This window comes from Ipomoea nil, unplaced genomic scaffold, assembly GCF_001879475.1.
Source record: "Ipomoea nil cultivar Tokyo-kokei standard unplaced genomic scaffold, Asagao_1.1 scaffold1407, whole genome shotgun sequence".
NCBI lineage: Eukaryota > Viridiplantae > Streptophyta > Magnoliopsida > Solanales > Convolvulaceae > Ipomoea > Ipomoea nil.
The window spans coordinates 6,430,768-6,458,602 of record NW_017617835.1 but is presented as its reverse complement, the minus strand read 5'-3'; the positions used below and the strand labels follow the sequence as shown (position 1 = coordinate 6,458,602).

The 27,835-nt window shown below is 37.3% G+C and overlaps 4 protein-coding genes, 1 long non-coding RNA gene and 1 pseudogene across 7 annotated transcripts; 3 read left to right on the top strand and 3 right to left on the bottom strand.

Moving 5' to 3' along the window:
• The first annotated feature begins 3,802 nt into the window (after positions 1-3,802).
• LOC109186292 (heavy metal-associated isoprenylated plant protein 31-like) lies at positions 3,803-4,607 on the top strand. Its single transcript, XM_019336214.1, has 3 exons — positions 3,803-3,938; positions 4,017-4,095; positions 4,187-4,607. Exons 1-3 carry the CDS (start codon positions 3,933-3,935, stop codon positions 4,522-4,524), a joined length of 423 nt encoding a protein of 140 aa, XP_019191759.1. The 5' UTR covers positions 3,803-3,932; the 3' UTR covers positions 4,525-4,607.
• A 723-nt stretch (positions 4,608-5,330) lies between these two features.
• Positions 5,331-6,819, top strand: LOC109186117 (heavy metal-associated isoprenylated plant protein 39-like). The gene is made up of 4 exons (XM_019336026.1): positions 5,331-5,480; positions 5,886-6,047; positions 6,164-6,242; positions 6,403-6,819. Exons 1-4 carry the CDS (start codon positions 5,388-5,390, stop codon positions 6,624-6,626), a joined length of 558 nt encoding a protein of 185 aa, XP_019191571.1. The 5' UTR covers positions 5,331-5,387; the 3' UTR covers positions 6,627-6,819.
• LOC109186118 lies at positions 6,227-7,589 on the bottom strand. The gene is made up of 3 exons (XR_002055085.1): positions 7,327-7,589; positions 6,841-7,060; positions 6,227-6,328 (listed from the first exon to the last, which is right to left on the bottom strand). It is a non-coding gene; the product is annotated as an uncharacterized LOC109186118 (long non-coding RNA).
• Positions 7,590-8,618: 1,029 nt separating this feature from the next.
• Positions 8,619-10,542, bottom strand: LOC109186116 (annotated as a pseudogene).
• A 3,227-nt stretch (positions 10,543-13,769) lies between these two features.
• LOC109186838 lies at positions 13,770-19,832 on the top strand. Of its 3 annotated transcripts, XM_019337001.1 has the most exons (6): positions 13,770-14,191; positions 15,473-15,565; positions 15,660-15,725; positions 16,025-17,761; positions 18,043-19,638; positions 19,717-19,832. In XM_019337001.1, the coding sequence occupies exons 1-6, from the start codon at positions 13,868-13,870 to the stop codon at positions 19,804-19,806; spliced, it is 3,906 nt and encodes a 1,301-aa protein (XP_019192546.1). In that variant the 5' UTR covers positions 13,770-13,867; the 3' UTR covers positions 19,807-19,832. The 3 variants fall into 3 exon arrangements, with proteins under 3 accessions (XP_019192546.1, XP_019192547.1, XP_019192548.1); XM_019337003.1 differs by lacking the exons at positions 15,473-15,565; positions 15,660-15,725 and adding an exon at positions 14,796-14,900 and having other exon boundaries at positions 14,103-14,191; XM_019337002.1 differs by lacking the exons at positions 15,473-15,565; positions 15,660-15,725.
• LOC109186839 (paramyosin-like) lies at positions 19,743-24,262 on the bottom strand. The gene is made up of 8 exons (XM_019337004.1): positions 23,995-24,262; positions 23,693-23,893; positions 23,487-23,609; positions 23,183-23,220; positions 22,973-23,069; positions 21,094-22,794; positions 20,413-20,516; positions 19,743-20,292 (listed from the first exon to the last, which is right to left on the bottom strand). Exons 1-8 carry the CDS (start codon positions 24,064-24,066, stop codon positions 20,052-20,054), a joined length of 2,577 nt encoding a protein of 858 aa, XP_019192549.1. The 5' UTR covers positions 24,067-24,262; the 3' UTR covers positions 19,743-20,051.
• Positions 24,263-27,835: the final 3,573 nt, after the last annotated feature.

Here is a 27,835-nt window from a genome sequence, read left to right as displayed (position 1 = left end):
GCGATTCCTGTACCCCCTTAATACGTGCCTGGAGCTTGGTCTTTCTGCCATGGATGTTGCCGAAAATTTCCTTGTTCCAAACTTTGCTCTGTTTGGTCACCTCATCAATAGCCCCTGCTACATCTAAGCGATCCTTTCGCCAAACTCCACTCCAAATATCTCTATAGTCATCGCGCGACAACCAAGCCCCCTCAAAGCGAAAAGGTCTAGATTCTCTTCTTGGGGGAATGCCGGCCTCACTAACGAACTTCAGGGGGTGATGGTCTGAGTGTGTCCTGGCAAGAATAAAAGCTTTGGCTTCAGGGAAGTGGTTCTGAGCCTCCAGATTCCAAAGGGCTCTGTCCAGTTTCCTACGCTGTACAGTTCGTCCACCTTCTTGTCTGAACCAAGAATATCTAACTCCTGTAGTCCCCATGTCTAAGAGCCCACAATTATTATAATTTTCAACAAAATTTAGACAGCGTCCAGCGTTAACAGAGAAGCTGCCCCATTGTTCTTGGGTATTTGCAATCTCATTGAAGTCACCCAACATAATCCAAGGTTCTTTAATATCCATGCTACAGGCCCTACACTCCGTCCAAAATCTATCTTTGGCCAATCTGTTAGGTCGTACGTAAGCAAAGGAGACCCGTACATTAACACCTTGCCCATGCACTATCCCATGAATTGCTTGAGAAGTGCTTTTGATTACTGCAAAATTAAAAAGACAAGCTCTCCAGAGGAGCGTTAGACCACCGGCAAAACCTAATGGTTCAACAATAAACTTACTATCAAAGCCAAGAGAGTTAGCCATTTTGTTGAGCTTTGAGACATCCTTCGTTTTAGTCTCAAGAAAACAAATGGCACCAACCTGTTTATCTTTCATCGAAGACTTTGCGTGGTTCACCGTGAGCCGGTTACCCACCCCTCTACAGTTCCACGAAAGGACGATCATTGAGACGGTCTGTGAGCCGAGGAAGTATTTGTACCGCCTTCCTCAAGCGTAGACTGAGTAATCTCCATTTCCCTTCCCGGGTGGTTTGGACCAGAAGAGTTACCAAAGACAAAGACCCTGTCCGTGAAACGGTAAGTGTCTACTGCCGGCGAATTCTTTTTAACGTTGTCTTGTACTGGAAGAAAATCTTGTTTTTTCTTCCCTTTAGTCTGCCTTTTCGGTTGTTTGTCCTTCGGATTTATCTTGTTTCTAGCTGTGTCTTCCACCATGATGGGAGTGTCGACCAACCCCTCAAGATCCTGCAGGCTGCCAAAGGCGTTAGATGTAGTAAGCGAGAAAGATTCTGGCTCCTTACCTGAGACCACGCCGGACGATTGTTCTCTTCTGTTCTTGACTGCTGGAGGTTCTCCATTATCGGCTCCGGGAAGAGGTGGCGGAACGTTATTCTGAGGGTGTTTTCCTCCTTCTGGAGTTTTTCCTTTGCCCTGCTTCCTCGGTGTCTGTTTCGTGATTGGTTTGGCATTCGTTTTTGCACCTTTTTTCCCTCCATTTTTACGCTGGACAATCATCCAAGAACCATGCAACTTAGTAGGAGTGGTCATTGTAATGGCATCCATACTTGTGATGTCTGGATTTGCGCTAGCTTCGGTCTCCTTCTCCCCTCCCTCCATATTAGTATCACAGTTCTTCGGACACGTGGAGGAACGGTGACCAACTTCTCCACATTCAAAGCAGATCAGATGCATACCTTCAAGCTCAACTTTCTGGAGCCAATCTTCAACTTGAACGAGCGCAACAAGTGGCTTGGAGATATCGACTTCCACCGCCGCCCTAGCAAAGTTGCCCCGGTCAACACCCGACGTAGTACGGTCCAGTTTCAGCGGGGTGCCGACTTGTTTTAGGATAATCTTAATTACATCGTCTCTAATGCATTCAACCGGAAGTTCCGGTAATCTCACCCAAACTGCCATCTTTTCAAGCTTCGTTGTGGCCGGCTTGAATCTTGGTTTCCAACGCTGGGCAACGACGTAATGATCGAAAAGTTTCCAAGGGCCATCAGTCAAAACATGCATGCAGTCGGCTTGGAGTTGGAATCTGACCACGAACCAACCCCATCCCAGATCAACAAAGTTGGATCTGCCTTGCAGGTTCCAGATCTTGGTCATGCGTTGTTGGAAGAGGGAGAATCCCACCTGTTTTCCGAGAAACTTGACCAGTAGAGCGTTCTTCCAAGGCTTAAGTATTTCAGCTCTCAGATCGCGAGGCAGACGAACCACCGGAACACCTTCTATGATCGGCTTGGGGTCCCCCTCGTTTTCCGGTTCAGCACAGACCTCGTCATCAAACCAGTTGTTATCTTCTTCACGGTAAACGCCCTCATCGCCAAGGTTGGACGGATCTGTCGTTGCCTCCGCAAAGGATCGTTTTGTGTGCTTAAATCGCTTAAAGGATCGCGGCCCTCCATCTGTCATGACCGTGTCACTACCGCCGGCGGGTGGCTGTGCCACCTCGGCCTCCATCCTCACCAGAAACCCCCGGGAAACTTACCAAATATGGCGCAACCCTAGAGCCGTTAGAGAGGATTCTTAACTTTTTTCTCTTTTTTTACTCATACTAAACACGACGCAAGGGGATCCAAATTCCTATATGAATCTAGCTAGTTATATTTTAAATTGAAACACACACAAATAAAAATGGAAGTCATTGCAAGCTATAACAATTGAATAGAAGAAAATGTAAAGGAAACAAATTAAGTAAACTTAGCTTTAATCAAAAAGAGAAATTGGAGATGCAATATTGAAATTGAAAGTAAAGTTACGTTGAATCTATCATAAGTTGAAAATTGTTTTAAATCTTAATCAAATGTAGATCAATTACAAGGACTTAAATCTTCATCAAATGTAGATCAATTACAAGGACGAATGTTGTTTGAGATGTTTCTTCCAAATTAAATCAAAGAGAGGGAAAGAAAAAAATGAAGAATCATATGATAATGATTGACTAGACCTATTTATATATACCCTTCAAATCGCGCCAAAATAACAAATTTAACATACTCTAGACGCGTTCATGTCGGCCTGACTACCGGGGTTCGATCCTGTGACTTTCCCTCAAGGAGCTGAGAGCCACAGAGAGGTGTCAATTGAGCAAGATGCTTGGCAATTCAATTCTTAAGGGAGTTAGGAGTTGCAATTCTTGAAATAATTGAGAAATTATAATTCCTCTTACTAAACTGTAAATTTTTTTACTTTTTGAAATTAAAGTGAAAAAAGAAGTGCAATTTTCCCCTGCTAAATATATTGTTGTTTATTTCTTAATAAATTAGGAGGTAGATGTGGAGATGCACAAGAAGCTAAGCAAAACGCATATACAGTAGCTGGTAAATGGCAAAGAGTGGTCCAATGTTACGTTCTCAGGCTATGTACCTTTTATATATATCTCAAACAACTTTAATTTAGATATAGTAGTAGTAGTAAATCTGTAAATATTTCTTAATTAAAGCTGTGCACATACACACTACACTACAGAGTATGTGACAGTACAGGTGCAGGGAGAGAGAGAGGCATTTTGCTTTGGGGATGGGAGTGGGGAAAAAGTGAAATGAAGATCGAGGGGGAACCAGTAGTTCACGCGTGAATGAAGATGTGGGCTTTCCATTATATTCTCAAAGCCCAATGCTATGCTAGCTAGGTACCTGTTGCATGCAGGTGATCTGATGCAGTAATGAGTAATTCTGGCATGCATGGTCGGACATAATATAATAGCTAGCTTCTTTTCTTTTAATTTGTTTGTTAGGTATTACCCAGGCCATATTATTATATATATATTACATTGTTACAATGCACGCACTGCACTGATCGTAAATCATCCTCCATCCTCGAGTACTCACTCTCGATCTAGTCCGTGATAGCTTGCATATATATTTTGAAATCTCCGCCGTCTCTAGGCCGGCCGGCCGGCCATCTCTCTGAGCTAGCTACCTTAGTTTCTGATCGATATGTCTGTAAGTGACTAATAATAATAACTGTACGTGATATGATAATATATGGATGTGATTTGGTTTTAATAATTTAATTTGCAGATGGTGGAGGTTAGAGTTCCAAACTTGGATTGCGAAGGATGTGCTGCTAAGCTAAGAAAAGCTCTTTTAAAGCTCAAAGGTTAGTGCATTGAAATCTATCTGAATTGAAATTTTGTAAATATTGATAAAATAATGAAATACGATGAGTGGAGTGGCATGCATGCATCCAGGGGTGGATGATATAGACATAGAAATGGAGACACAGAAGATCACGGTGAGAGGTTACGGAGTTGAAGAGAAGAAGGTGGTAAGGGCTATTAAGCGAGCAGGCAAGGCGGCGGAGCCATGGCCTTACCCGGTGGGTTACTCCCATCTGGCTTCGTTTTACCAGTATCCCAATCACATTGCCGCCGGTTACTACGACTCCATTTCCTCCAGAAACGTGGCCGCCCCCAGTGTGCATACCTTCTTCCACACTCCTGCTGTCTATTCTGTCGCTGTGGCTCCCGACGAGGCTGTTGCTTCTCTTTTCAGCGATGACAATCCACATGCCTGCGCTATTATGTAGTCATCCTACCTAGCTTCCATCCTTCCTACCAATAAATTAAATGTACAAGTTTTGCCAGCAGTTTCTTTTTTTTTTTTTTTTTTTTTTTTTGATTGATTGAGCTAATTTTGTTGATTTTTTTTTTTTAATTTAAAGATATAATTTTGTTTTAAATGCCATATATAGTGTTTGCATACTTCTTTTTTCTTTTTAAAATACAAGTAGCAATTATTACAGTACAAGATTACATTAATTTTAGATACACAACAGCGTTCTATTGCTCAAATGTGTTGTTCTTGTTGGGGTTGACCCTCTAACTTAGCTGGCTAGTGGTGATATTAATTCAATCTTCTACTACTATGGCTATATATGTCTCACCTTTTAATAAAGGGAGAGGTGCTTTTGAAGAAACCTGTCTTGTTTGCCAATTGGCGATTGTATGCAAAGGAAAAGGTCATTATTTTTTTGCCGGTTTCCGACAAAGGCAGGCACGTGTCCAATTCCATGCTGCACCCAACTGCCATGGGAATTCATATACTGAACAGAACCACCAAAAGATTGATCAAATCTAACATTGCTTAGGCTAGAAAGGCAATGCACACTGTCGCTAAATAATAAAAGTTTTATTTAGTGGTATGGCTTTACTCTTACCCCCCCTATCATTTTCCATCATCATCAACCCCACATAAATCTATTTAGATGTTTAAATATTTCGTCCCTAATTGAGTTAAAAATTATGTGATTTATTGTTAGGAAAATCTTGATGCTGACCCCTTTACTAAGACCACCCACATAAAAAATAATAATAATAAAAAATAGTGAGTAAAAGTGGAGAATAAGAAATTAAAAATTGAGAGTATATATAATATAACATAACTCTTAATATGGTTGTCTTTCTAAAGTTAGAGGTGGAAAGTGATAAATATAAAACCCACAACAAAATTACTCTCTTCTGTTCAATATGTCTTCACTCTTCAGTACCAATTTTTAATTGAGAGGTACATACATGGCCAAAGAGGTTGAAGCAATGGCGATACGAGAATCCTTAACATGGCTCAAATCTGTCACTCTTAACAAAGTGGTAATCGAGTCTGATTCCCTACAAGTTGTCCAGAATTATCACTCTACTTCAGGAGACTCTTACTTTCATGTTATTTTAGGTGATATTAAAAACTTAATGAGCTTGTTTGCTCAAAGTAGTTTAGTGTTCACTAAGCGATCTGCGAATCAGGCGGCTCATTTGTTAGCTAGGCAGTCCGTTTCTTTGTCTGATTGCTCGGAGTGGTTTTTGAATCCTCCCTCTATCATTTGTAATTTTCTTCTTGCGGATTTAAGTTAATGCAGTAGTCTTTGATTTTCAAAAAAAAAAAAAAAAAAAAAAAGTACCACTCAAAATGACGCATCCTATCCTTTGGGTCCCCACTCCCCCTCCACCAAATGCAAAACCACGTTGTATGACATCACCTATATATCAAGAAAGATTCTTCATTCATTTATTTTTTGTATCGCCCACAACTCCGTCCTCGACTTCTCAAATGGCTCAGGTACAGAGTTTTTCAATATACCAGCCATATACACAATGTTTTTAGAATTTCTTTCTCAATCTTTTTTTTTTTTTTTTTTTTTTTTTTTTTGCTATTGCTTTTAATTCATGCTGCAGAAAGTGGTACTTAAGGTGCTTACCATGACTGATGACAAGACAAAGCAGAAAGCCATTGAAGCTGCTGCTGATATATATGGTATGCTCTGGAATCTCTCTCTCTCTCTCTCTCTCTCAATTTGAATCTTACAGCAGTGCTACATCTTTAACCTTCCATTATTGTTCCTGTGGGAGAAAACAAGGGGAGAGGGGAGATAGTGTCAAGAAAGTAAACATTTACCAAAATTTTCTAAGAACAGGAGTGGATTCAATTGCTGCTGATCTCAAAGAGCAGAAACTGACAATAATAGGAGAGATGGATGCTGTTGCAGTGGTGAAAAAATTGAAGAAAGTAGCAAAAGTTGACATAATCTCAGTGGGGCCAGCCAAGGAAGAGAAGATTGAAGAGAAGAAAGAGGAAGAGAAAAAGGAAGAAAAGAAAGAGGAAGACAAAAAGGAGGAGAAGAAAGAAGAGCACAAGTGACCATACTTCATCCATTCCTTTCTGGGAACACCACACCAATATTTCTGTTTCATCAACCAAAACAATGTAACTATAGAAAGTGGTTGCCAATCCGCAAATTGAGTAGAGTATATGCCAACTAAATAACATCATGGTTTATCTTTGATGCACTTGAATAACAAGCAAAATAAAATAAAAAAAGGTTTGATCACCAGTTCTTTATCTCATCACACACCTCATCAAAGTCCAATTAAGTAACCAAAGCAGAAGGTGATGAAGGACACATGGCAGCATTCTCATATATCATTTCACATTTCAAGCATCTATCATTTACTGGAGATTGAAGCATTATTATATATTAAAATCCAAATTGCATGAAAATGATATGTAGAGAATAATCTGAGGTCAGCAATTCCGAATTGTATACTCTGCAAATATTCTCCCTGGTAAAGCTTCTATGCACAAGAGGCCAAGAGTGTCAGCATACACAGGCACACAACACACTAGCCATTGCTTTTGAGGACAACAAAATGTACATTATTATTCCTTTTTATTTATAACCAACACCAGAGAGGACACCATTTGGACTTTGACTTCTAGAAAAGGTAATCTTGCTTTTATAATAGATGAGTATAGTGTTCATTGTTGTATAAGGTACACCTGTGGAATTCTAGCATGTCATAGAGGCATTTAATAAGAGAATTAAAAAGTCTCAGTCCACCTTTTGACTTCATTTAATAGTCCTTGCCTCCATGGGCTTTCAGAAATGTCTTTGGTAACAGAGTGATGCCATACAGTGTGCTAGAACCTCCCAGAACCTATATATCCAAATGCTACTATATAATATAACAAATATATAATATTTTCCTGGATAGAACCAACATTTGAAACAATTTTTTCTACTCTCTCGTTTTCATCATTACAATGTATTGGATAACAATAGCAGGGCATAGTGAAGTACCTAACATTATCCATGTTTGTGCTCTCCACCTGCAGAATTTGTTAACATCTCAAATTACAAAATGCCAACTTTTAGTCACCAAAATATAAGGCAAAGTTTGCTGAAAATAAGTTGAGGAAAGAATTATTCAATTGGTGGAAACCAAGAACAGAGTGCAAATTCAGATGGTCTTTGCTTTCAAAAATATACAAAGAGAATACACACATGAACAGGCACAAACATTCATCAAAAAGCATAAGAGAAAAACATATGGAATCACTAGAAATTAGCTCTTAATTCAACATATACTTTCACAGTTCATACTTCATAGATATGCTCTGAATTGTCCAGAGAATCAAAGTACTATAGAGCAGAAAGATTTCCCCTTTTTTTCTATATTGAAATGTTCAAGTTCAGGCAGCATCTACCTGCACTTACTTTTAAATCCTCACTATCACACAAGTATCCGAGGAAGCAAGGTTTTTTAACATGAACAGATGCTGGAGTGGGTAGCAAGAATCCAAAAGCCAGTTCAAACAGTATAACAGCAATACTATGCCACAATTTGGAAAAAGAAAACAACCATCACTTTATCACTCAGTGAAGAAACATCACGGGATCAATTATGGTATCACAACTACAATCAATATATCACATTGACACTGCAAAAACAAACACAGTGAACTAAGGTAGCAAAAAGTTCCTAGGTCCACAAATTTAACTTTACAATTATTTTGGGGATGCCTCAAAAACCTATATGTAAGAAGTTCAAATCCCCTACCCTACTCCTTGGCTCCCAATGTGGTTTACTTAGAACATCATAGGACAAGAAGATTGAACAAAAACAAAAGAATTTCAAGACAAGATGAATAAAGTTGTCTCTCTATAAAATTGACTACTTCAAGGAACAAAGTTTTTCCTGCACACAAGAAGTTACATTCAAGATGTCATTCTTCTCTACTGTTATCTGTTGCACTAGTGCTTCAAATTCCTTTCTTTAAACCAACGGGAAATCCAGGAACAGTCCATCCACAATGGATTCACTTGGTATGTAGGAAAGAGTGCAAAATGGATTTGAGATTCCAGATAATTGATTTAAATCCATTGCTCAGTATGAGAAAAATAGAGAACAAAATTCATTCCCCATATCCAAATATAACAATTTCATTCTGCCTAAAAGTTGGTGGATTGTCATTCCATAGGTATCCCTTCAACATCTTTTATATCTTCTGATTTTTGATACAAGCGGGATATAGCACCCCTTTTCCACCATATATCTCACCACTCGATCAGCTTCCAAGAGCTTTCCAGCATTCTGCAAGTTTTTCACTAGTGTACTATACACAAGAAAATTTGGATTACAACCCTTTGATTCCATTTCTTTCAACATCAAACAAGCCTCCTCAAATTTCCTCGACATACAAAGCCCACGGATTATGGAGTTGTAGGTAAATGCATTTGGCAGCTGCCCCTTGTTAACCATATCAGAAATAATCCCTTAGCTTTATCAAGTTCACCGGCCATGACATATCCAGTTATCATTACCCTGTAGCACACCACATCAGGCACAATCCCTTGTTTTATCATCCTATCAAAAAAATATTTGCATGCCTCCAAGTTGCCTGCTCGACTGAGCCCATCAATCAAAGTCGTGAAATGAAGAATGCTAGGATCATAACCAACTTCATTCATGTGATTCAAAAGATTAAGAGCTGCTAGTGGTTTGTCCCATTTACCAAGGACATGAAGTAGTATATTGAAGGTATGAAAATCAGGTGAAAAGCCACTTCTTTCCATTTCATCAAGCAATCTGTGAAATTGATCCAGTTTTCCCAGCCTGTACTTTGCACACAGGAGGACATTATATGTTAGCATATCAGGTGAATGGCCTTCATCCAGCATCTGCTGATACACCCACTCAATCAACCTGTACTGTTTTACAGTCAAAAGGGAACATAAAATTGAATTAAATGAAAGCTTGAACGGCCTATAATTAAATATCTTTGTCTTAATAAACTTCTCGACTACTTTTCTAGTTAATCCTGCCTCACCACAAGTACATATCAATATGTTAAAAGTCCGAGCAGTAACTGAGTAACCTTTCTCAATCATCTCATCAACTAATCTCCACATGGCTTTGAATTCCTCTGACTCTGCAAAAATCTTCATGAGTAAATGGTATGAATTTGCTGTGTGTTTGTAGTTCTCATGCTGACCTGACCATAAAAAGAACTTGTACCCCATCTTGGCACACCTACTCTTTTCTGCATAATTTAAGGTTTTCAGTATCCCTACAAGAACCTCCCTGACTAGAAGGCCAGAAAGCCTAACTTGCAAAGCATCTAAAGCTGTTTTTGTATCAAACCCTGGACCATCTTGATAAAGAACTTCAAGAATCCGCCGAGCATCACTTTTTGCATCATTAATGAAATTGCTCCTGGTGGAAAATTTATGTTGGGAATTTCCTTCAGGAAAGCCATGACCTCCCATGAAACCGAGTGACTGATCAGAGTATTTTGAACTCTCTTCAAAATTATAATCAAAATTCGGAAATATCCAGCTTTCTTTCAGATACTCCTCCTCAAAGCTTCCTAACCCGTTTAAGACATCATCGCTGTTAAACGTTTGAGTACACAAAAAACGCGAAAAACTGCTAAAACGAGGGAAGCTCTGGATGATCTTTTGACCAAGAAGAACAACAGACTGAATAGAGTACATGGCAATATATTGTGGAAAAATGGGACGGGCCCATTAGCTCTTTATCTCAGCAATCCCCAATTAATAGCCTCACTTCAAGAGCTACACACTATACATACTCGTTAAATTGTAAAATTAACAAGTGAATTTTCAAACTCTGGAGAAAGCTTCAATCTTTCTTGCTGCCCGGATTCAATAGGATCCAGAGCGAAATAACTGAGCTTATCGGCTCAGGGTTTTAGGGGTTTTGAGTTATGAAGGGAATAGGTGCTTACCTGGTGGGTATAATAGGGTTTGGGCAGAGTATGAGCAAAAATTTCACACAATTTGCCACTAAATTTCTTTTCGTTTTTCCTAAAAGAATATTTAAATTATTTTCTAACGTTTCTACAGTAACCATATGCTTTTTACAATTTTACAGTGTAACTTGTAAAATACATGTTGCTACATGGAAATGATGGAATACATGCATCTACCGTATTTTTTTCTCATTAATAATTTTTTAACTTAATTTTATTTATATCTTTTTCTTTAAAAAAAAATTCAATGTATAAAAATAATATTTTATTAAAAATCTTTAATACTTTATTGATATATTTTGATTTTTTATTTAAATATAGAAGTACATAAAGTTTTTACTTTAATATAGTAATAGTATTTGTCATGTGTGATGCACGGAAAATATGTTAAAAAAATATACCTTATATGAGGTTTGTTCATATATAAAAATTTTATTATTTAATAATTATGTGTGAAGCTATGATAAAATTATGAACATATATAAATATATTTACAATAAAATAAGAATTGATATTTAAGGTGGGTGATTACTACAAATGTTAAACTATATTAAAAATTTAGTACATAGTATTTAATATTACAAATTTTTAAGGACTTAGTAAACTAAAATAGTACTCTAGAAATCTCAAATGTCTAAAAATTTTGATCCGCGGTGACTCTGAAAATTGTAATACAATTACGATTGTAGTTTACTAAGTTCTTAAAAATTTGTAATATTAAATACTACTCCGTATGTACTAAATTTATAAGATTGACCTCATTAGAATAATCTCAATTGAAGTTTATTTGTGAGTTTTTGAATGGATTGGATGAGGCAAGAGAGATGGAAATGAATTAAGGTTAATTTGAATTTTTATGCACCATGTAATAAGTAAATAAATAAATCTTAACTATTATATAACCATATATATGGTTTCTTAACTATATTATAACCATATGGTTTGGTGATTGGTGAGTAATTATTGTTACAATAATTGCTCACCAAACCATATTGCTATATTATAGTTAAGATTTATATATATTATTTTTTTTTAAGACAAAAGCAAATATTTCATTAATTCAAATCGGCATAGAGTTCCTTAACAATAAAGGAAGGAGGGGAAGACACCCACTCCTAGCGTACAAACATGGAACAGGTCTCCCGGGCAAGGACATGGGCAACACTGTTCGCAGTACGAGAAACATGAGAGATAGCTACGTCAAAAGATGAACGAAGCATATCTTTAATATATAAAATGATTAAATCACAAGAAGATACACATTGATCCTGGTGTAGACTTTGAATGATCTGCAACGCATCGCACTCCACACGCACATGGTGATACTCCATCTTCTTGACCCAGCTTAAGGTTTCCCTAATGGCCATAGCCTCGGCCTCATTTGGTGACGTCCAGTGCTTGGTATGCATGAGGCTGCCATGAATTTTCCGTGCTCGTCCCTCAACACCTAGCCTAATCCCATCCGGTTTCTATTAATGTCTACCGCAACATCCATATTGAGCTTAAGATAACCCGATGGTGGCTTGTCCCATTTATGAGTTGGGGGAGATCTGGCGCTGGGCAGGGTTAGAGAAACTTTCGAAGGTGGACGACCAGTCTGCTAGGAAGAGCTTGGCTCCCTCCACAAGGCTATTGCTCGAAGTACATTTATTGTTCCAGAGTTTATCGTTTCTTGCCAGCCACAACTTCCAACAGATCATGAACAACAAACAACACTGATCCTTGCATTGTCTAAGGAGTCAAGGTGATGATCTGCCCACTGCGCAAATGACGTAAAAGTGGTGGTACTAACCGATAATCCACTGTGATTCCAGCACTCCAATGCGAACTTACATGTGATGAAAATGTGAGTGGTGGATTCCTCAGCTACGTGGCACAAATGACATTCCGGTTGACAATCGACATGTCTAACTCACAGACAATCTGCACTAGGGAGACAACCGGAACAAGCTTGCCAAAGAAAAACTCTAATCTTCCTGAGAAGGTTAGTTGAGCTTCCACACGCCGACCCATTTCTTCTTCTGGTGGATATCAAACTGGGTAGAGATCACCTTATAGCATCCCTTAACCGTGAAGACACCATTTTGATCATCATTCCAGATCAACCTATCATCTCTCTTAGTCAACGATAGGGGAATACTTAGTATTAGATTAGCATCTCGTTCATCAAAGATTTCATGAATAATGCTAGCATCCCAACTATAAATTGTCCTATCGTGAAATTAGACATAAGGGTCAAATGGACCTCCCAACTATATATCAAAATGAAATTAGATACACGATTAAAAAAACATTCAATTAAACTTTTACACTTGTTAACAATGTGTAATTAACTAATTTGACATATAATAGCATGTTCTCTTCAAGTCACATGTCACGTAATATACCACACAGATTAATATTTTAAAACATTATTTAAAAATCAAAATAATTATATTATTACAAAAAGACTATCATGGTTTCTTCATCCATGTCGAAACTAGACAACTCCGTTCAGTTCATTATGTAAATTATGAACATTCCGTATGTAAACTAAACAACTCTGTCTGTTCATGTTTACAATTTACATACTTATAATATTCACAATTTACATATTAAATGCCTTTTACAGAATCATAAACATTCAAAAAATAAATTGTATATTTTAGAATCGGGTCCACCTTAAAATTGTCCATGTTATAACTATTGATAAAATACTAAAATAGGGAGCTGGCTCTAGAAAGCGAAGCCCCCAAAGGCCTACCACAGAAAACACGGCCCAAGAGAAACCGTTTGGTATTTGCGGCAATTTATATCGTGCACCACGGTGTACATAACAATGTGCGGCCAGACACAAAATGCATGTGTTTCAGTTGCTGACATCTCTGTCCATCCAAACGGTCAAAATCGTATTATGTATATTCAGTTAAAAGTTTTTTTTAGTTAAGAGTTTCTGTGTATTCAGTTAAGAGTTTATGTGTATTCAGTTAAGAGTTTATGTGTATTCAGTGAAGAGTTTATGTATATTCAGTTAAAAATTTCAGTGTATTTACTTAAGAGTTTTTGTATATCATGTATTATATTAGATTATGTGTATTAAGTTAAGAGTTTCTGTGTATTCTGTTACGAGTTTATATGTATTCGAAACACATGAATTTTTCAGACAATGCAATGAAAACGATGTCATTTTGGGTACCTGGTGCCGATATAACGACGGGGTATTTGCACTAGCAATCTAGTCTACAATAGCATGTAAATTATAAACCATTCCCAGGAGCGCCAATTGCAAAAGTTCGTTAACATTTTCAATTCAAAGCTTCAGTCCCTGCAACTCAGGGGGACTTGAAATGAGAACTCGGTTCCTCTGCACCGATTACTCCGTCTCATCTGTGATCCAAGCCACAGATTTCCTCCGCCTCCCTCTTCCTCACCTCCCGCTTTCTTCCTCCTCTGAATTCGAAGACCTTCATCGTTTCGACCAACTGTCCATTTTCAGCATCGACCTTGGAATCAAACAATTACCGATTGAAAAAGCTCTGTCTAAGTTCCTCTCCGAATCCTTCCCCAACTTCATTGATGTTGAAATTTGTGATTTCGATAAAGCTCCATCTCACTCCGAAAAAGCCGCCTCTAGCAAGCTAACAAGTTCCATTTCCAACCAAAATGCTGAGGTAATCTTCGACCTCAGTTATGCAAGGATCTTATGTTTAAGTCTATTAATTATATTCCATTTGATTTTTTTTAAAAGTAAATATATCTGCTGATTAGTATTGTTTTGCGTAATTTGACGTTGGCGTCAGTGTTCATGTATGCAATGCGGTCTGACTGATATAATGAATGTTAAATTGTTCGAGCTTTTGAAGAGAAGCAGAATTCAACGTGTGCTATATCTTTTGTTTTATGTACTGTTGCTCAATGGTTTCAAGAGCAATACTATTTAACATAGGTGATGGATGCTAGCTTTCTGTATTAGATACTAATATGCATAGATTTCCTTCTTCTTTTTTCAGCAAACATATTAAACTAGTGTGGAAGCCTAAAACAGAAACTAAAATCAGATGATTCAAGGTCATGTGCATTTAATTTTCATATAGTTTTTTTTTAATGCCTAGTTTCTTACTGGAGAAATGGTGTGTGCTTCTCTCTTTTGCGGGGACAATCTGCTCAATGAAGCAATTGATAATGATATCCAGAACTTGAAACTCTCACCATGGACTATTTTACACTAATTTGGATTGTTTGTTGTTGCACTTCTAATGGTCGCGTACATGGTAGGGTTTGTGTATATCACTGTTATGTATCATCTTGCCAGTGTGGTGTCTGTGCTTGGAGATGTGCATGGCCTCAATACCATGATCAAGAGCCAGGGCCTGATCAGGGGTAAAATGAATATATCTGCTGTCATTTTCCTGCTGTTGAACTTGGTTTTCTTTGGAATTCAGGAAGGGTTTGAGTACTTTGTGGTGCTTGGCTATGGAGGTGGAGTTACAGGGAGGGTAGGGTATAGAATTTTTTTTGTGTTGCTGTTGGCAATTTTGATACTCTTTGGACTCATCACCCAGACTATCATCTACTTCATCTGCAAGACTATCAACATGAGAATATTGACAAGTCCGCATTGTCTGATCATCTAGAAGATTACATTGGAGAATATGTTCCTTTGAAGTACAGCTTGAGTCATTTCATGTTTAATATGCAATTTTTCTATGGCTCTTGGTATTTGCCAAAGAAATTACTGGTACTTTGACATTTGAGGATATAAATGTTTACAGAAATATATGATTAAAAAAGAAGAAGAGAGAGAATAGCTAACAGCCTAACCAACTCCTTCCAGCTAAGCTAACAGAATAGCTAACCACTGCTGACATTGATTAGGCTACTGACTTGGGATTTTCTCAGATGATTTATCCTTCTCTAATTGTTTTAAGATGTAATGATACATTTCTCTGCAGGAAGGCAGTATTCTCATTGATGGTAAGCAAGACACCATATTTGACAGTCTACAATATGAGATTCCAGAACTCCATTCGATCTTGCTTCCAATGGTAAACCCCCATATTTAAGATTTGATCTTATTCATATATGATACATATGCTTAATTATAAATGCCTTTACCTAAATTTCTTTATTTTTTCCCAGCACAAATCTGCCTTTTATTTTGAAGACATGAGGATTCTTACTGACATTTCCTTTGCTGAAAAGAAGGTAGTAAACATTTGGAGTAAAATAATATGGATTTATATACTGTTGGAATATTTCTATTAGTTTATCCAGTGGAAGTGCAAATAATAAGGGAATCAATGGTATGGATTTCTATTATAGGAAATAAATCTTTATGTTATTTGGTTCTTAGATCTTATAACTTATCCACATTACAATTGCTTATGAGACTCTGAAAGCTAACTACTAAGTTCTATACATGCGTTTTTATCCTGAATTCTGTTTGATATCTTCCCTTTTATTTTTATCTGAAACTCAGAGCTTATATATATTACTCCTTTCAGGAAATGCCCAGTCCTGAAACCATGTTGCAATATCCCCTCTATAGTCCACAATCAATTTATGCAGTTGATGAAATCCACTCACCTACTTTTGTGGAGAGAAAGGTTGATTATCTGGAAGATGGTGGCTCTATTCAGGGGCAATATCTTTCTCTTACTACCCAGTTTCCCCTCTTTGAAGTTGATGAAGCAGGTTTGGGCATTTTGAGTGATATACCCACAAAAAATCGGCTTCTAATTTTTGGAAGTATTGAAATCCAGTACTCGATGGGAGGTGATGGAATGAGTAACTCAGAAGGGCTATTGGATTCTAGAAATGTTGATTTTTTAGAATGTGTGTCAGATCAGTGTTTACTGGCAAACAGATTCAAGATGGAGATACCTTTTTTGAATTACTCCTTTGAAGCAGATATTATAAGTTTCTTAGAACAAAGAGAGAACTCAGATGGTGGTTCAATTTGTCTGAGAAGTCCAATGATATTTGAGGAATTACAGTTATTTGATTCATCATGCCCTTCTCATTTTAGTGAAGTCTTATCTGATGCAAAATTGAAGATTGAGAAAGAAATGCCTCTAGAAGCTACAAGTTTAAGGAGCTTTGATGAATTAGTTGTTTGCCAGGAGCTCACTATGATTGATAGCTCTTTCAAATCATTGCCTGTGCCTCTATTTCCGGACAAAGAAAAAACAAGGTCATTACATTCGCATGTTGAGGAAATATTATTTGAGTTGGATACACTGCATTTTTTTGTGTCTGATGATTTATATTTAGATTGGCATATTCTAGAAGAAGTGAATCATACCTGTAATGCAGATTCTCTCTTTTCAAAAGTCTTGGAGGATGTTTACAACATTGATTCTGCTTTGGAGTTGGGTGATAGTGAGAAGCTGGTATATGATTTTATTCTCTCTGGTGATTCTCCAAAGGCGTCAAACAAAGAAGAAAACAAAGAAATACTGCATATAAATATTAATGACATTCCAGAATTTCCGTTGCCTTTGGGTGAAAAATCTTCTAGTAAGTTGCACATCAGTCGAAATAGAGAGGCATCAACTGGAGGGGAATCATCCAAAATTGTTGCCAAAAATATTTCTTTACTTGCTGGATCTTTCTCCCAGTTCAATGACCTAGATTTCCTTTTAAATCCTCAAGACTACACAAGAGGGAAAGAACATAAACAAACTAATCAGATACCTGATTTTGGTGCTGTGGACTGGAACAACTCTGACTCCCAGAAAAAGAATCCTCATTCTCTTTCATCCCTCGGTGGAAGTGATAAGTTGGAAAAGCAGCAAAGTTTTATTTCAGTGGAAAATAATTATGATTCTGGATGTATAGAAACATTCGGTGGAGATGAAGTTTGCTCTACGATGCTTCCTCAATGTGCTCCATTCGATAGATCAGAGCAAGTTCACACAAATGACTACTCTTTCCCTGACACTATCATTGTTGTGAACACACAAAACTTTGACAAACAAATGGTAATATCCAGGAGAAACACATACCAAAAGATTCTTGCACTGGAGAAGAAAGGAGCTCAAGTTATAGAGCGTGACTTACATCATCCTGTTGATGTCATAATCAGTGCTGCCATTTGCATTGCATGGTATGACTGCAAAAATATTGCAAAGAAAGCTACTTCCTCAGATGAGGCCTTTTCATGCTTGCCGCTATGTGTAGAAAATATTGCAGCAAGTATTTTAACATCGCTAAGCTTTGCTTTTAGTGGCTGTATACTGGTAATTGCCAACAATACTCTTTTATTCTAACCTGTTATGGAATTCTTTACACTCTTATGCATGCATGTAAAGAGTACAGAAACACAATAGTCAGTGAATGGCTATTATAAATTTAGCGGCTTGTTTCTAGAAAACAAAGACTGTAACGGAACAAGATATACACCTGTGAAGGTGAACCGAGATATGTAGTGTATAGTATTTCACATGCCAAGCATTGCTCCCTTGGATCCTCTTTAAAGTTGAATATAGAGTTCAAATACTTATTTGACTTTACATTCCAGGTCTTTGAGGGAGAGAACAGTTTCCTAGATGGGATTATGGAGTCGTCAGATGAGCTATATGCTGCAGCAGCTAGCCTGGGAATTGATATACAGATCTTCTGCTCATATTGTTCTGAGATGACTGAAAATATCATATTATCTTGCATTGAAGCTGAATCAAGGACAAATAGAGGCCTGTTTCCTAAAGTGTCCGAGTTAGAGACGTTGGCAGAATCTTTCCTTACTATGTTCCCTTCAATCAATCCACTTTCAGCTCATGCAATATTGTCTTCAGTGAGCATGCTTCTTGAGTTTCTTGAATGGTCACCTGAACATAGATTTCATGTAGTTCAAAAGTATCAGGTTTCTTATGAAAGCATTTCATTACTAAGTGCTTTGAGTAGATATGGGGAGCGTGAGGAGTCTAAATCAGGAATGACAGAATGCTCTTCTTCAGTATCTTCTGTTCCTGGCTCAGAGCCTCTTCATTTTGGAAGCAACTCTGGGATGAGAAAAAGAAAGTATGCAGGGAATCTTCAAGATCTTGAAGACAGTCTCCTCTGCACATCTGACCCCAACTATTCATGGATTTCAGAAAAGACAGATATATTTGATGAGCTTGGGAAGTCCAGTTTATCTTTTGACAATAACTTGTTTGGTCAACCCCTTGGATTGGAGACCAATATGACAATGAATCCTCATAATTCATCTCAACCCTACGATTTTCAGATAGCAAGAGATCCTGAGTTGGGAGATGAAATGAATAAAGCTGATGTTATTTCCATTGGTGCATGTTTTCCTCCAAGACAAACATTGGATGGATCTGCTATCAACAAAATGGATAGACAAAGTGGCAAGGATTCTAGAAATGCATATAAGGATTTTATAGGTGAAGTCATTGACATTGAGGACACACATGCAGTCAGTAAAAAAATCTCTACTGCAAATTGTGCGTACTTGTCACCTTTGCTGCATGAAGTGGATCAGGACTTGACCACACGAATCCCTAAAGCTGCAAGAAAACTGTCTTTTGGTACAAGCAACCTTTCCACTTTTCCTACCTCTGATAAAATTGACTCTTGCTCAGATGTTTGGATTTCTATAAGAGATCAAGGACAAAGCTCCAGAGAAAGGATTAATTGGCAACCAGGAATTGGTATTAACAGAAATAGTACTCTACTAGAGTACAATAATGGGGTCTCAGGAGGAGGCCAATCACAGAAGGAAGTCCAGAATTTGCATGACCACTTACTGCAAGAGAGGAATACAGTGACACCACTATCAAGTGCAATAAACTCCTCTCAACTGCTGCAAGGGTCACCCTGGACAATTGAATTTCTCAACAGAATCAGGGAAAAGAGTAGATCACGCCAGCATTCCATTCTTTCTAAAGTCTCTGCCCCTAGTTATGGATACCCAAGGACTAGATCTAAGGGAACTAAGAGGAGTCCATCTATTTTTGAATTCTACAAGTACCAAGGACAGGGTGCCTCAGAAAGATCAATTGAACAAAAGAAGCAAAAGCGATTTATACGGCCATCATCATCATCTAAGGTTGAAATGGCTTCTGCTTCACACCTTCCAACATGGACACCAATTGATAAAAAAGCAAAACAAGTACATTTACTGAACCTCTTGTTAGACAGACTTACTAAATTATTGCTGTATAGTCATTGCACATTTAACTATTTGCAGACGCTATCTTTTGCAACAAATGGAAGTGGAGGGCAAACTAAGCTGGTGTGGAGTGATAGAGATTCTCACACTCCAGGCAGAAGATTTTAGCAATTTATTATGTCATGAAATGTGCTCATACACATACTTGGTTTCATGATTGCGCAACAAAAAATTATCTTGAAACTTTGTATTCCTAGGCCATTTATACTAAGAGCTACGGCAGAAGAAACTTCTTGTACAAGGCATGGCTGAATGTCATGAACCCCTCAGTCTCCATTGTTGACAGGCCATGAAATCTAGGGGTGTATTGAATTCCATCTACAGATCCATTCATTCAACATTTAAATGCAATGCTAGTTCTTTTTTCCATTCTTCAGATTACGTAAAGCCATGACAAGTTGTTGCCTTTCACCTTCTACCTCTGCAAATTTGAGGCTGATTTCTGAATATCTCTCTTCCATTTCCTTGAGTTCACCCTCCATGTGCTTGTTCCTGTCTCTCAGTGATGCTACTTCCATAAGTAACTTAGCAAGATCAGGTGTAGTTTCAGCATGGCCGTTGATCACTTTTGGCATTCCTGAGTGTATCTCTTTACTGTACAAAGAGCAGTGAATTTCAGTCTTTTGTTTTTTAATCTTTCAGCAGGGTCATCCTTAAGTAATAAAAGACAATACAGTAGAAAAGCTGTGAGTAATTATAGTTTAATTTGAGTACCTTCTTAATGATGAGCCTTCTAGAGACCTCATCTCTCCACAATGGATACATTCCCCTGTACCTTTTCTTGCTTCAACTGTGACTCCATTTGAAGGTCTGTTCTCCTGTTTTTCAAATTGAGCAGTTCAGAAATATTTGTGACCATAGATGATTTCAACAAGTTCTTCAAAAAGAAAAAAAAAAAAAAAAAAAAAATTGCCAAAAAGAAAGAGTAGTATTTTTTTTAGGTCAAACTTGTTGAAAGAGGGAACTTGGTGGATTTTTTTGAGCCTTAGAGTGGATGTCACTATTTTAGGATTATAACTATTTCCTTTCATGAGAATAATATATATTTTGACGTAAGTCATGTGTGAATAATATCACTAAACAGTAAACACATATAAATTGTTGTATGCTTCTTCCTTACACATATCTGGTTATTGGCATTGAGGCATGAGCATGCTACCTTGTAAAATATCTTTGTTTTTCAAAAGAATTCTTTTTTATTTATTGGTTTACTTTTAGAGTTATATTCTTTTTACATTACGTAGTTTCTTTTTGTAACAGGTATAACTAGAAGAATAGGAAGTGATGCACTTCTTTTCTCCTTTAAAGTCAAGTAGTCAGATTTACTGCTATATGTAAATGAGTTATAATCTGTATGGTAGCCATAACAAACTAATTTTTTGCAGTGGTATGTACCTGTCCCTTCTTGTGTAGATTACTCTGTAATTCGAAAACCTGCTCCTTAAGGTTTTCATTCTCTAACTTAAACTGTTCGGAACCATGAACCAATTCATTGTAAAGAACTTGTAGCTTCTCAATTTCAGATTGTAAATGTTCTTCAGTTTTCTTCTTTTCATCCATTAGAGTCCGCATTTTGTTTGACTCTTCCAGTAATGTCTGATTGTTTTGAATTGAAAGTTGATGCAGCTCTTTCGTATAGTGATCTTTTGTTGATTCAAGTTCATTTTTGGCTTCATGCAGTGAGTCCTCTAGAACTTTATTTTGCTGTAGCAGAGCATTAGCTTCAGCCACTGCTTTAATAGCTAGTTTCTCCTTCTCATCAACCGTTGATGCCATTTCAACAGAAAGCCTTCTAATTTCTTCCTGAAGTTGCTCAGTTGCATTTGCATTATTTGACCTTGTTCTTCTCAAGGCCTCCTCGGCACCTAACGCCCTTTGTTCCTGCACAACTCTGGCTTGAGTAGCTGCTTCTAGATTTTCTTCAAATGCTCGTGCCTGCTTTTTCAACTCCTTCTCAAGGCTCATGACTTCAGATTCTAGCATGCTTATAGTGTCCAAAGATTCTGAGTAATTCATTGATTGTCTTTGCATTTCATCCTCCAACCCCTCTATCCTGACCTTCAACTGCTGTATGCTGGTCAATGCTTCAGAGTATTCTTGTTGCAGTTTGACTTTTTCTAACTCACTCTGCTCTAGCTCAGAATAGATATCCTTATTTTCATTTTTCAGGATTTCACAATCACTTACAAGTTGGTCCTTCTGTACTTTTAGCACTTCACTTTCTTTTTTGTAGACCTCCATTTCCCTGGACATCTTTTCTATTGTTTGTTTCATTTCCTCTAATTCATTAACCTTCTTGAATGTCTCAGTGTTTTCCTCTTCATTCTGATCACTTTTGGAACTGGACATTTTTCTGGCCACACCCTCTGTGAAACATTTTTCGGACTTTCTTTTGCCGGAAAGATGAGATATTTCCTTTTTTTTCTGATCCAACATTTCATTAAGGTCTCTTACTCTAAGAATAAGTTCAGAATTTGAGTCTTCCGTCTTTTGCAGCTTCAGCTTCAATTTGCTTCTTAATTGCTTCTCATGCTGAAGTTCTTGCCTGAAGCCCTCTAACTCCGCTGTCAATTTTTCAATTTCACTTTGTGGTGCATTTGGGATTTCCACATTTCCCCTATTTTTAAACTTAAGTTCATCACACTCTGTTTTAAGTGCATCTCTCTCATCTTGTAGGTCAAAAATTTGCTGCAAGAAGTCCTGTCCCCTTTTGCTTTCTTTTACAATTTGCTTCCTCAGGCACTGTAGCTCTATTTCAGAAACTTCTGCCTGCCTTTCCAGCATTTTGATTTGATTTTGCAACCTCAGCGTACTATTTGTTTCAGTTTCTTGCACAATGTCCCTTGGAATGTCCTCCTTGGGTCTGTTTGTTGTATCTTTTATACTTCCATCCGAGGTTGAGCCCAATGAGCAGTCTGTGGAGGATCTCTGGTGGGAATATCTTTCAAGGGAATTGATACCAAAAGCAGGCTTCTGAGGCCTGAAATCTTGTTGATGACTACTAAGGTCCTGATTAACACTAATATCATCAGATGGAGGATGTCTGAGGGTGCCATTTTGCTCAGGATACTGAGATGTTTTGTTGAATTGCTCACCCTGTGAAATAAATGAAACATTGATTTTTCATCACATTGATCAGCCAAACTAGTATCCTCTTGCAAAGCATATCTGTTTTGCTTTTCTAGTGCTAGGTTGTTACAAGTTTTTTGGGGTCTTTTTCACATTTTTGTGCATTGTTATGTGGAATGTGAAAATAGTTACTATGGGACCTTACTTCGGTGGAGTTTGCACAGTAGTCATCACATTCCAGCTCTGTTTCAAAGCTCTGATCAAATGATTCAGTTCTTGAAACTACACTTTCTTCCTTGCACCTGAAAGAAGAAAATGCTACTATATCATCTTTTTATTTTATATATTTTATATAAAAGCCAATCTAGAATGGATATCTTCAATTGGTGGTTGATATTTGTGGTTTATCCATCACCTTTGGTCAGGCATTGCTTGCATCTTCTGTACTGTCACCTGTTGTTACATGAATAACATTAGATGGATGCATCCACATATAAGATGGAATTTCATCTTCTACTAGGCAGTGCAATTTTGGTTCATGCACTATTCATTTTCTCTTTTGCAGACAGGACAGGTTGGGGAGACTTGGATTTTAATGTCCAGTAATAAGTCGATAAGGCATCTAATAGAAGTAATTCATGTCACATAGTTGCAATTTATTGTGCATTCTTCAATTTCTGTGCATGTCTAAAAGATCGAGAGAGAGAGAGAGGACTAACATGCAAAATTATGCCAGAGTCTGCTGGCATAAGGGGCAGAGATAGTAATACTGGTTCTGTCATCTCAGCCAATTCTGCAAAATCCATTCCAACCTCTCCCAGAAAACCTGACTTTGATGATTTCTGAGGGACCAGCAATTCAGTTCAGTGTATATATAATCTTATTATTATACCAAAGAAGGGAGATGGAGTTGGTTGGTACTTACAGTCGCCACAATGAAGTAGTATATCTTTTCTTGAAATTTTCCTGCCTTTGAATCTCTCTCTAGCTTCATCGTTTCATATATAGGATTATCCCATGAGCAGGTTCCTTCAATTATTGCAGCTTTTCCCAATTTTACAGTCGGCCTTCCGGCATCTGCCGGAACCAGTGAAAGTATGAGGCCTTTTGCTTTTAGTTGAGGCACCTGAAGCAGTGTAGCAAGACAGGAAATTGACCGACTCATAAGATAAACATTTTGCAAGACCTAAAATTAATTTATAGCTTTAAGTTGAAGTTACACGTTACCTGTGTTGCTTGAAACTGCATTTCGAATACAGCTTTGATCTTCTCCTTTTTCGATTTTGCAGACTTGAACATGATTATCCTACTATTTGGGGTTTAAAGCAATGCTGACTTGTTGACTTCTCCCCTAATTGGGTGTCTATAGACTATAGGTTCGGATCGAGAGAAAAGCTGTCATTTCATGAAGATGAAGAGATGCAGATGCTTTGCCTGGTATTCAAGTTCAAAGGAGAAGAAAAGATACCAGAAACATTGCCAATATTAAACAAACTCTTATATGGGTACACTTCCTGACAAATAATTTTTTTTGTTTATCTGGAGTAAATTTCATGTATACTAACGTATATAGAATCACTCTTAGATGGAATATTATTATTATTTTATTATTACTATTACCGTTATACTGTAATAATTATTTATTATCTATTTATTTATTCATTATGGTTAGTCTCTCTAACAGGTACGAGTCAACTCTTTTTTTATTATCCATCACTTCCGATCCAGTGGTGAGTTTGGGCGTCATTTCTTCCCTTTATTTTAATTTTTTGGGCATTAAATTCAGGATCAAGTATGGATGTAAAAATGGTGCTTTGACAGGTAAGGTCGTAAGGAGGAGGAGAGGTGATAGGTGTAAAGGGGATTCTGCATTTATGGTTGTAGAACTGGAAATCTACGGAATTTGTTAACGTTGGTACACTCTTTTCAAGCTGTCGCTGTTAAGCCATAAATGCCCACCTGACACCTGTTAAGGCAAGCGGAGCAACCACAATAGAGCATAATATAGGGTTAATGTAAAAAGAAATAAGAGTAACATTATCAGTTGAGGATAATGTGGAGAGAATGTAAAAGTGATTAGGAAAGAGAATGTGGGATGGGAGAGAAAAAAAATCAAAAACTAATTTTTTATTAAAAGAAAATAATATAAAAAGTATGGTCAGGCGCGCACATGCGCCTGTGTGGGCAGTTACTGTGCGAGAAACGCGCACACCAGCCCATGCTCTTTTTTTTTTTTTTTTTTTTCTGCCATTCTTCTCTACTTTACAGGCCAATTCTTCTCCACACTTGTTATTAACCCCACTCAATTGAAAACATATGACATTATCCTTTAATTCTCCCCTTGATGTGAATGCTCTTATAATCTATAATCTTTTATTTTTTAAAAGGTTATAAATGACTCACAATTACTTGTAAGTTGGTGTAGGTATCTGTGTTTTATTTAGGTGGTGGCCGGTGGGGTACATTTCTTTTGTACACACACACTAAGTGATTAGCTTACGTAATGTATCCCCAACTAGGCCATGTCTCGCTGGCTTCTTGCCAATCCATCATGTTTGTGTAAATTAATCTATGAATGCCCTTTTCAAAAAATAATAATAATAATAATAATAATAATAATCTATGAATGCCACGCTCCATGTGAACGCACGTGGGAGATCACTTTCTCTCCAGAACAAGAATACTAAAGAAATAATCTGTTTACTGTAATCATTTTTTTCGCGATTAGTGACAAAACGAAATTTGTTTTGCAAATTTGAATCGAGAGGTCCTCTTTCAGTCTTTCTTGGCCCGCCTAGTACGTTAGGCAAATTCAACAATTATTATTGCTGGAATGGTACTCCAAAAACAAGTATATTATTCTAACTCAAACATATATTACTTTATCAAGCACATTGTGCTCAGATGGCATGTAGTGACTTCTCTCATGTAGGAGGTCATGCATCTTTGTGCTTCAGTGTTTAATAGTACTTTTAGTGTAATTTCTAAATATATAAGTTTTGTATACTAATACTAAACTTAACATTATGAAAAAATAGATTAAAAATAACTTCAGTCAAGCCTTGAAAACCGAACCAGACACATAAAATGGGACAGAGGGAGTATTACTTTAATATATAAAGTACATTATTCTAACTCACAAAATATATTATCTTACTCTATAAATTTTATTATTCTAACATCTTATAAAATACATTATCTTATCTTAAAAATTTCATTGTTCTAACACATATAAAGTATATTATTCTAACATATAAAGCATATTATTCTAACTTATAAAATACATTATCTTACCACAGAATGTTCATTATTCTAACATGTGTGCGGAGCAATGAATTTTTTAAAAAAAATTATCAAAGCTATGAAGATAGAACACAAGGAATGAAGATTGTATTTGCATCAAATAGCTCAGGCGAGTTTAAATAGGCATGCATACAACTAAACCACCAAACTATACGTTATTAGCTTGCAGACTTATATTCTAAACCTACAAACTAGGAGGAATGATTATATGCAAAAGATGAGAATATGTTACTCCGGCCTTCTTATGCCCTCGCAAGATGGTGAATCCATCAAAGACACCCGGCTTGGAATAGAAACCCTCATAAGAGCAGTGCGGCAAGGATTTGGTAAGCATATCAGTAACTTGATCTTGTATGTGTATATAACGAATGTGTAAGGCTCCATTACTAACAAGGTCACGGACAAAGAAGTAATCAATGGTAAAGATGCTTCATCATTGAATAATATACATGATTTTTGCACACATAAGTGGTGCCAATGTTGTCACAATACAATACCGGCGAAGTAGACACCTATACGCCAAGATCAAGCAATAAGTTCTGTAGCCAGACAACTTCAGCTACCACATTCGCAAGAGCTCGATATTCGACTTCGATAGACGAGTGAGCGACAACCTTCTGGCGAATCGAAAGCTAGGAGATGATATTGAAGCCTAAATACACAACATAACCTATCGTTGAGCGTCTTTCATCATGGACCCTATCCCCAACTCGCATCTAAAAAGGCAAAGAGAGACAGGCTCGAACCACAACGCAAAAACGAACCGTGACACACAGTTCTTTTGAGATAGCGAAGAACATGTTTCACCCCTTGATTGCCAATGCAACAAGGTAGGGCGTTCATAAACTACGACAGACGATTGACAATGTAGCTGACATCAGGCCTAGTGATGGATTGATATTTGATACTGCACGGTGATACATAGGGCCATCTGTCAGAGTCGAGTCGTCATTACCATGTAGTTCAACAATAGACCCATGAGTGGAAATCGGTTTAACATCTTGCTCACTATAATAGCATTTAGGATGGTCTGATCTTGTATAAACCAGATGGTGTAAGCGGTGTTGATTTCCTTGTGAGGTGCGTTAGAGAATTGCTGAGGAGCCTAGGTTGTAACATCGTTTTGGACCGTTGTCCACACAGTAATTTGCCTCAAATTCAGTCAACCTCAAGTATACTTGTACTATTTTCATTTCATTTTTTAATGTTCAAACTTCAAAGGGAGTTGGAAGGGTGTTTGGGGAGATGCGAGATTAATGAAAACCTGTTACACCCTGTAAGAACGAAGAAGGCATCACTTTTGGAAGGTGTTTTGCATCGAAATGTAAAAGAGGGACAAAGGAAGTGAGGGTGTGGACTGTGAGTGGGAAGGGTCCGGGGAAAATTAAGGGTGTGTTTGGAAAGCAAGAAAATAACTTATGGAAAATGTTTTCAGAAAAATGAGTCATTTTCTAGAAAACAATTTACTTTCTAGTGTTTTGTTGTATTCCAGAAAACTGTCCTGGTGTGTTTGGTTCATTTTTTTTTGAAAATGAGCATAATTATTTTTAATTTTTGGGATAATGGTCAAATAGACCCTCCAACTATATACTAAAGTGCAATTAGCCCCTTGAACTAAACAAACCTTCAATTAAACCCTTTAACTTGTTAAAAATGTGCAATTACCATTTTTAACAAGTTACCAAAAAGTAACAAGTTAATTTTGCTTGCTTGGCAATTATGTGGAATTTCATTTAATTATTTATTTTTTTAAAAAAAAAAGTTT

What these genes read in the sequence shown, in the direction of transcription:
- LOC109186838 (XM_019337001.1), top strand. Translation starts at nt 13,868, where the DNA reads ATGAGAACTCGGTTCCTCTGCACCGATTACTCCGTCTCATCTGTGATC. An exon ending in TTTCCTTTGCTGAAAAGAAG is followed by an intron (nt 15,726 to 16,024) that starts GTAGTAAACATT and finishes TACTCCTTTCAG; the next exon opens with GAAATGCCCAGTCCTGAAAC. An exon ending in CTTTTAGTGGCTGTATACTG is followed by an intron (nt 17,762 to 18,042) that starts GTAATTGCCAAC and finishes TTTACATTCCAG; the next exon opens with GTCTTTGAGGGAGAGAACAG.
- LOC109186839 (XM_019337004.1), bottom strand. Translation starts at nt 24,066, where the DNA reads ATGTTCAAGTCTGCAAAATCGAAAAAGGAGAAGATCAAAGCTGTATTC. An exon ending in ACTCTGGCATAATTTTGCAT is followed by an intron (nt 23,221 to 23,486) that starts GTTAGTCCTCTC and finishes ATGTAACAACAG; the next exon opens with GTGACAGTACAGAAGATGCA. An exon ending in ATCTACACAAGAAGGGACAG is followed by an intron (nt 20,517 to 21,093) that starts GTACATACCACT and finishes TTTGAAAAACAG; the next exon opens with GAGAACAGACCTTCAAATGG.
- LOC109186292 (XM_019336214.1), top strand. An exon ending in AGCTCTTTTAAAGCTCAAAG is followed by an intron (nt 4,096 to 4,186) that starts GTTAGTGCATTG and finishes GCATGCATCCAG; the next exon opens with GGGTGGATGATATAGACATA.
- LOC109186117 (XM_019336026.1), top strand. Translation starts at nt 5,388, where the DNA reads ATGGTTGTCTTTCTAAAGTTAGAGGTGGAAAGTGATAAATATAAAACC. An exon ending in CAATATGTCTTCACTCTTCA is followed by an intron (nt 5,481 to 5,885) that starts GTACCAATTTTT and finishes AAAAAAAAAAAA; the next exon opens with GTACCACTCAAAATGACGCA. An exon ending in CGACTTCTCAAATGGCTCAG is followed by an intron (nt 6,048 to 6,163) that starts GTACAGAGTTTT and finishes TTCATGCTGCAG; the next exon opens with AAAGTGGTACTTAAGGTGCT.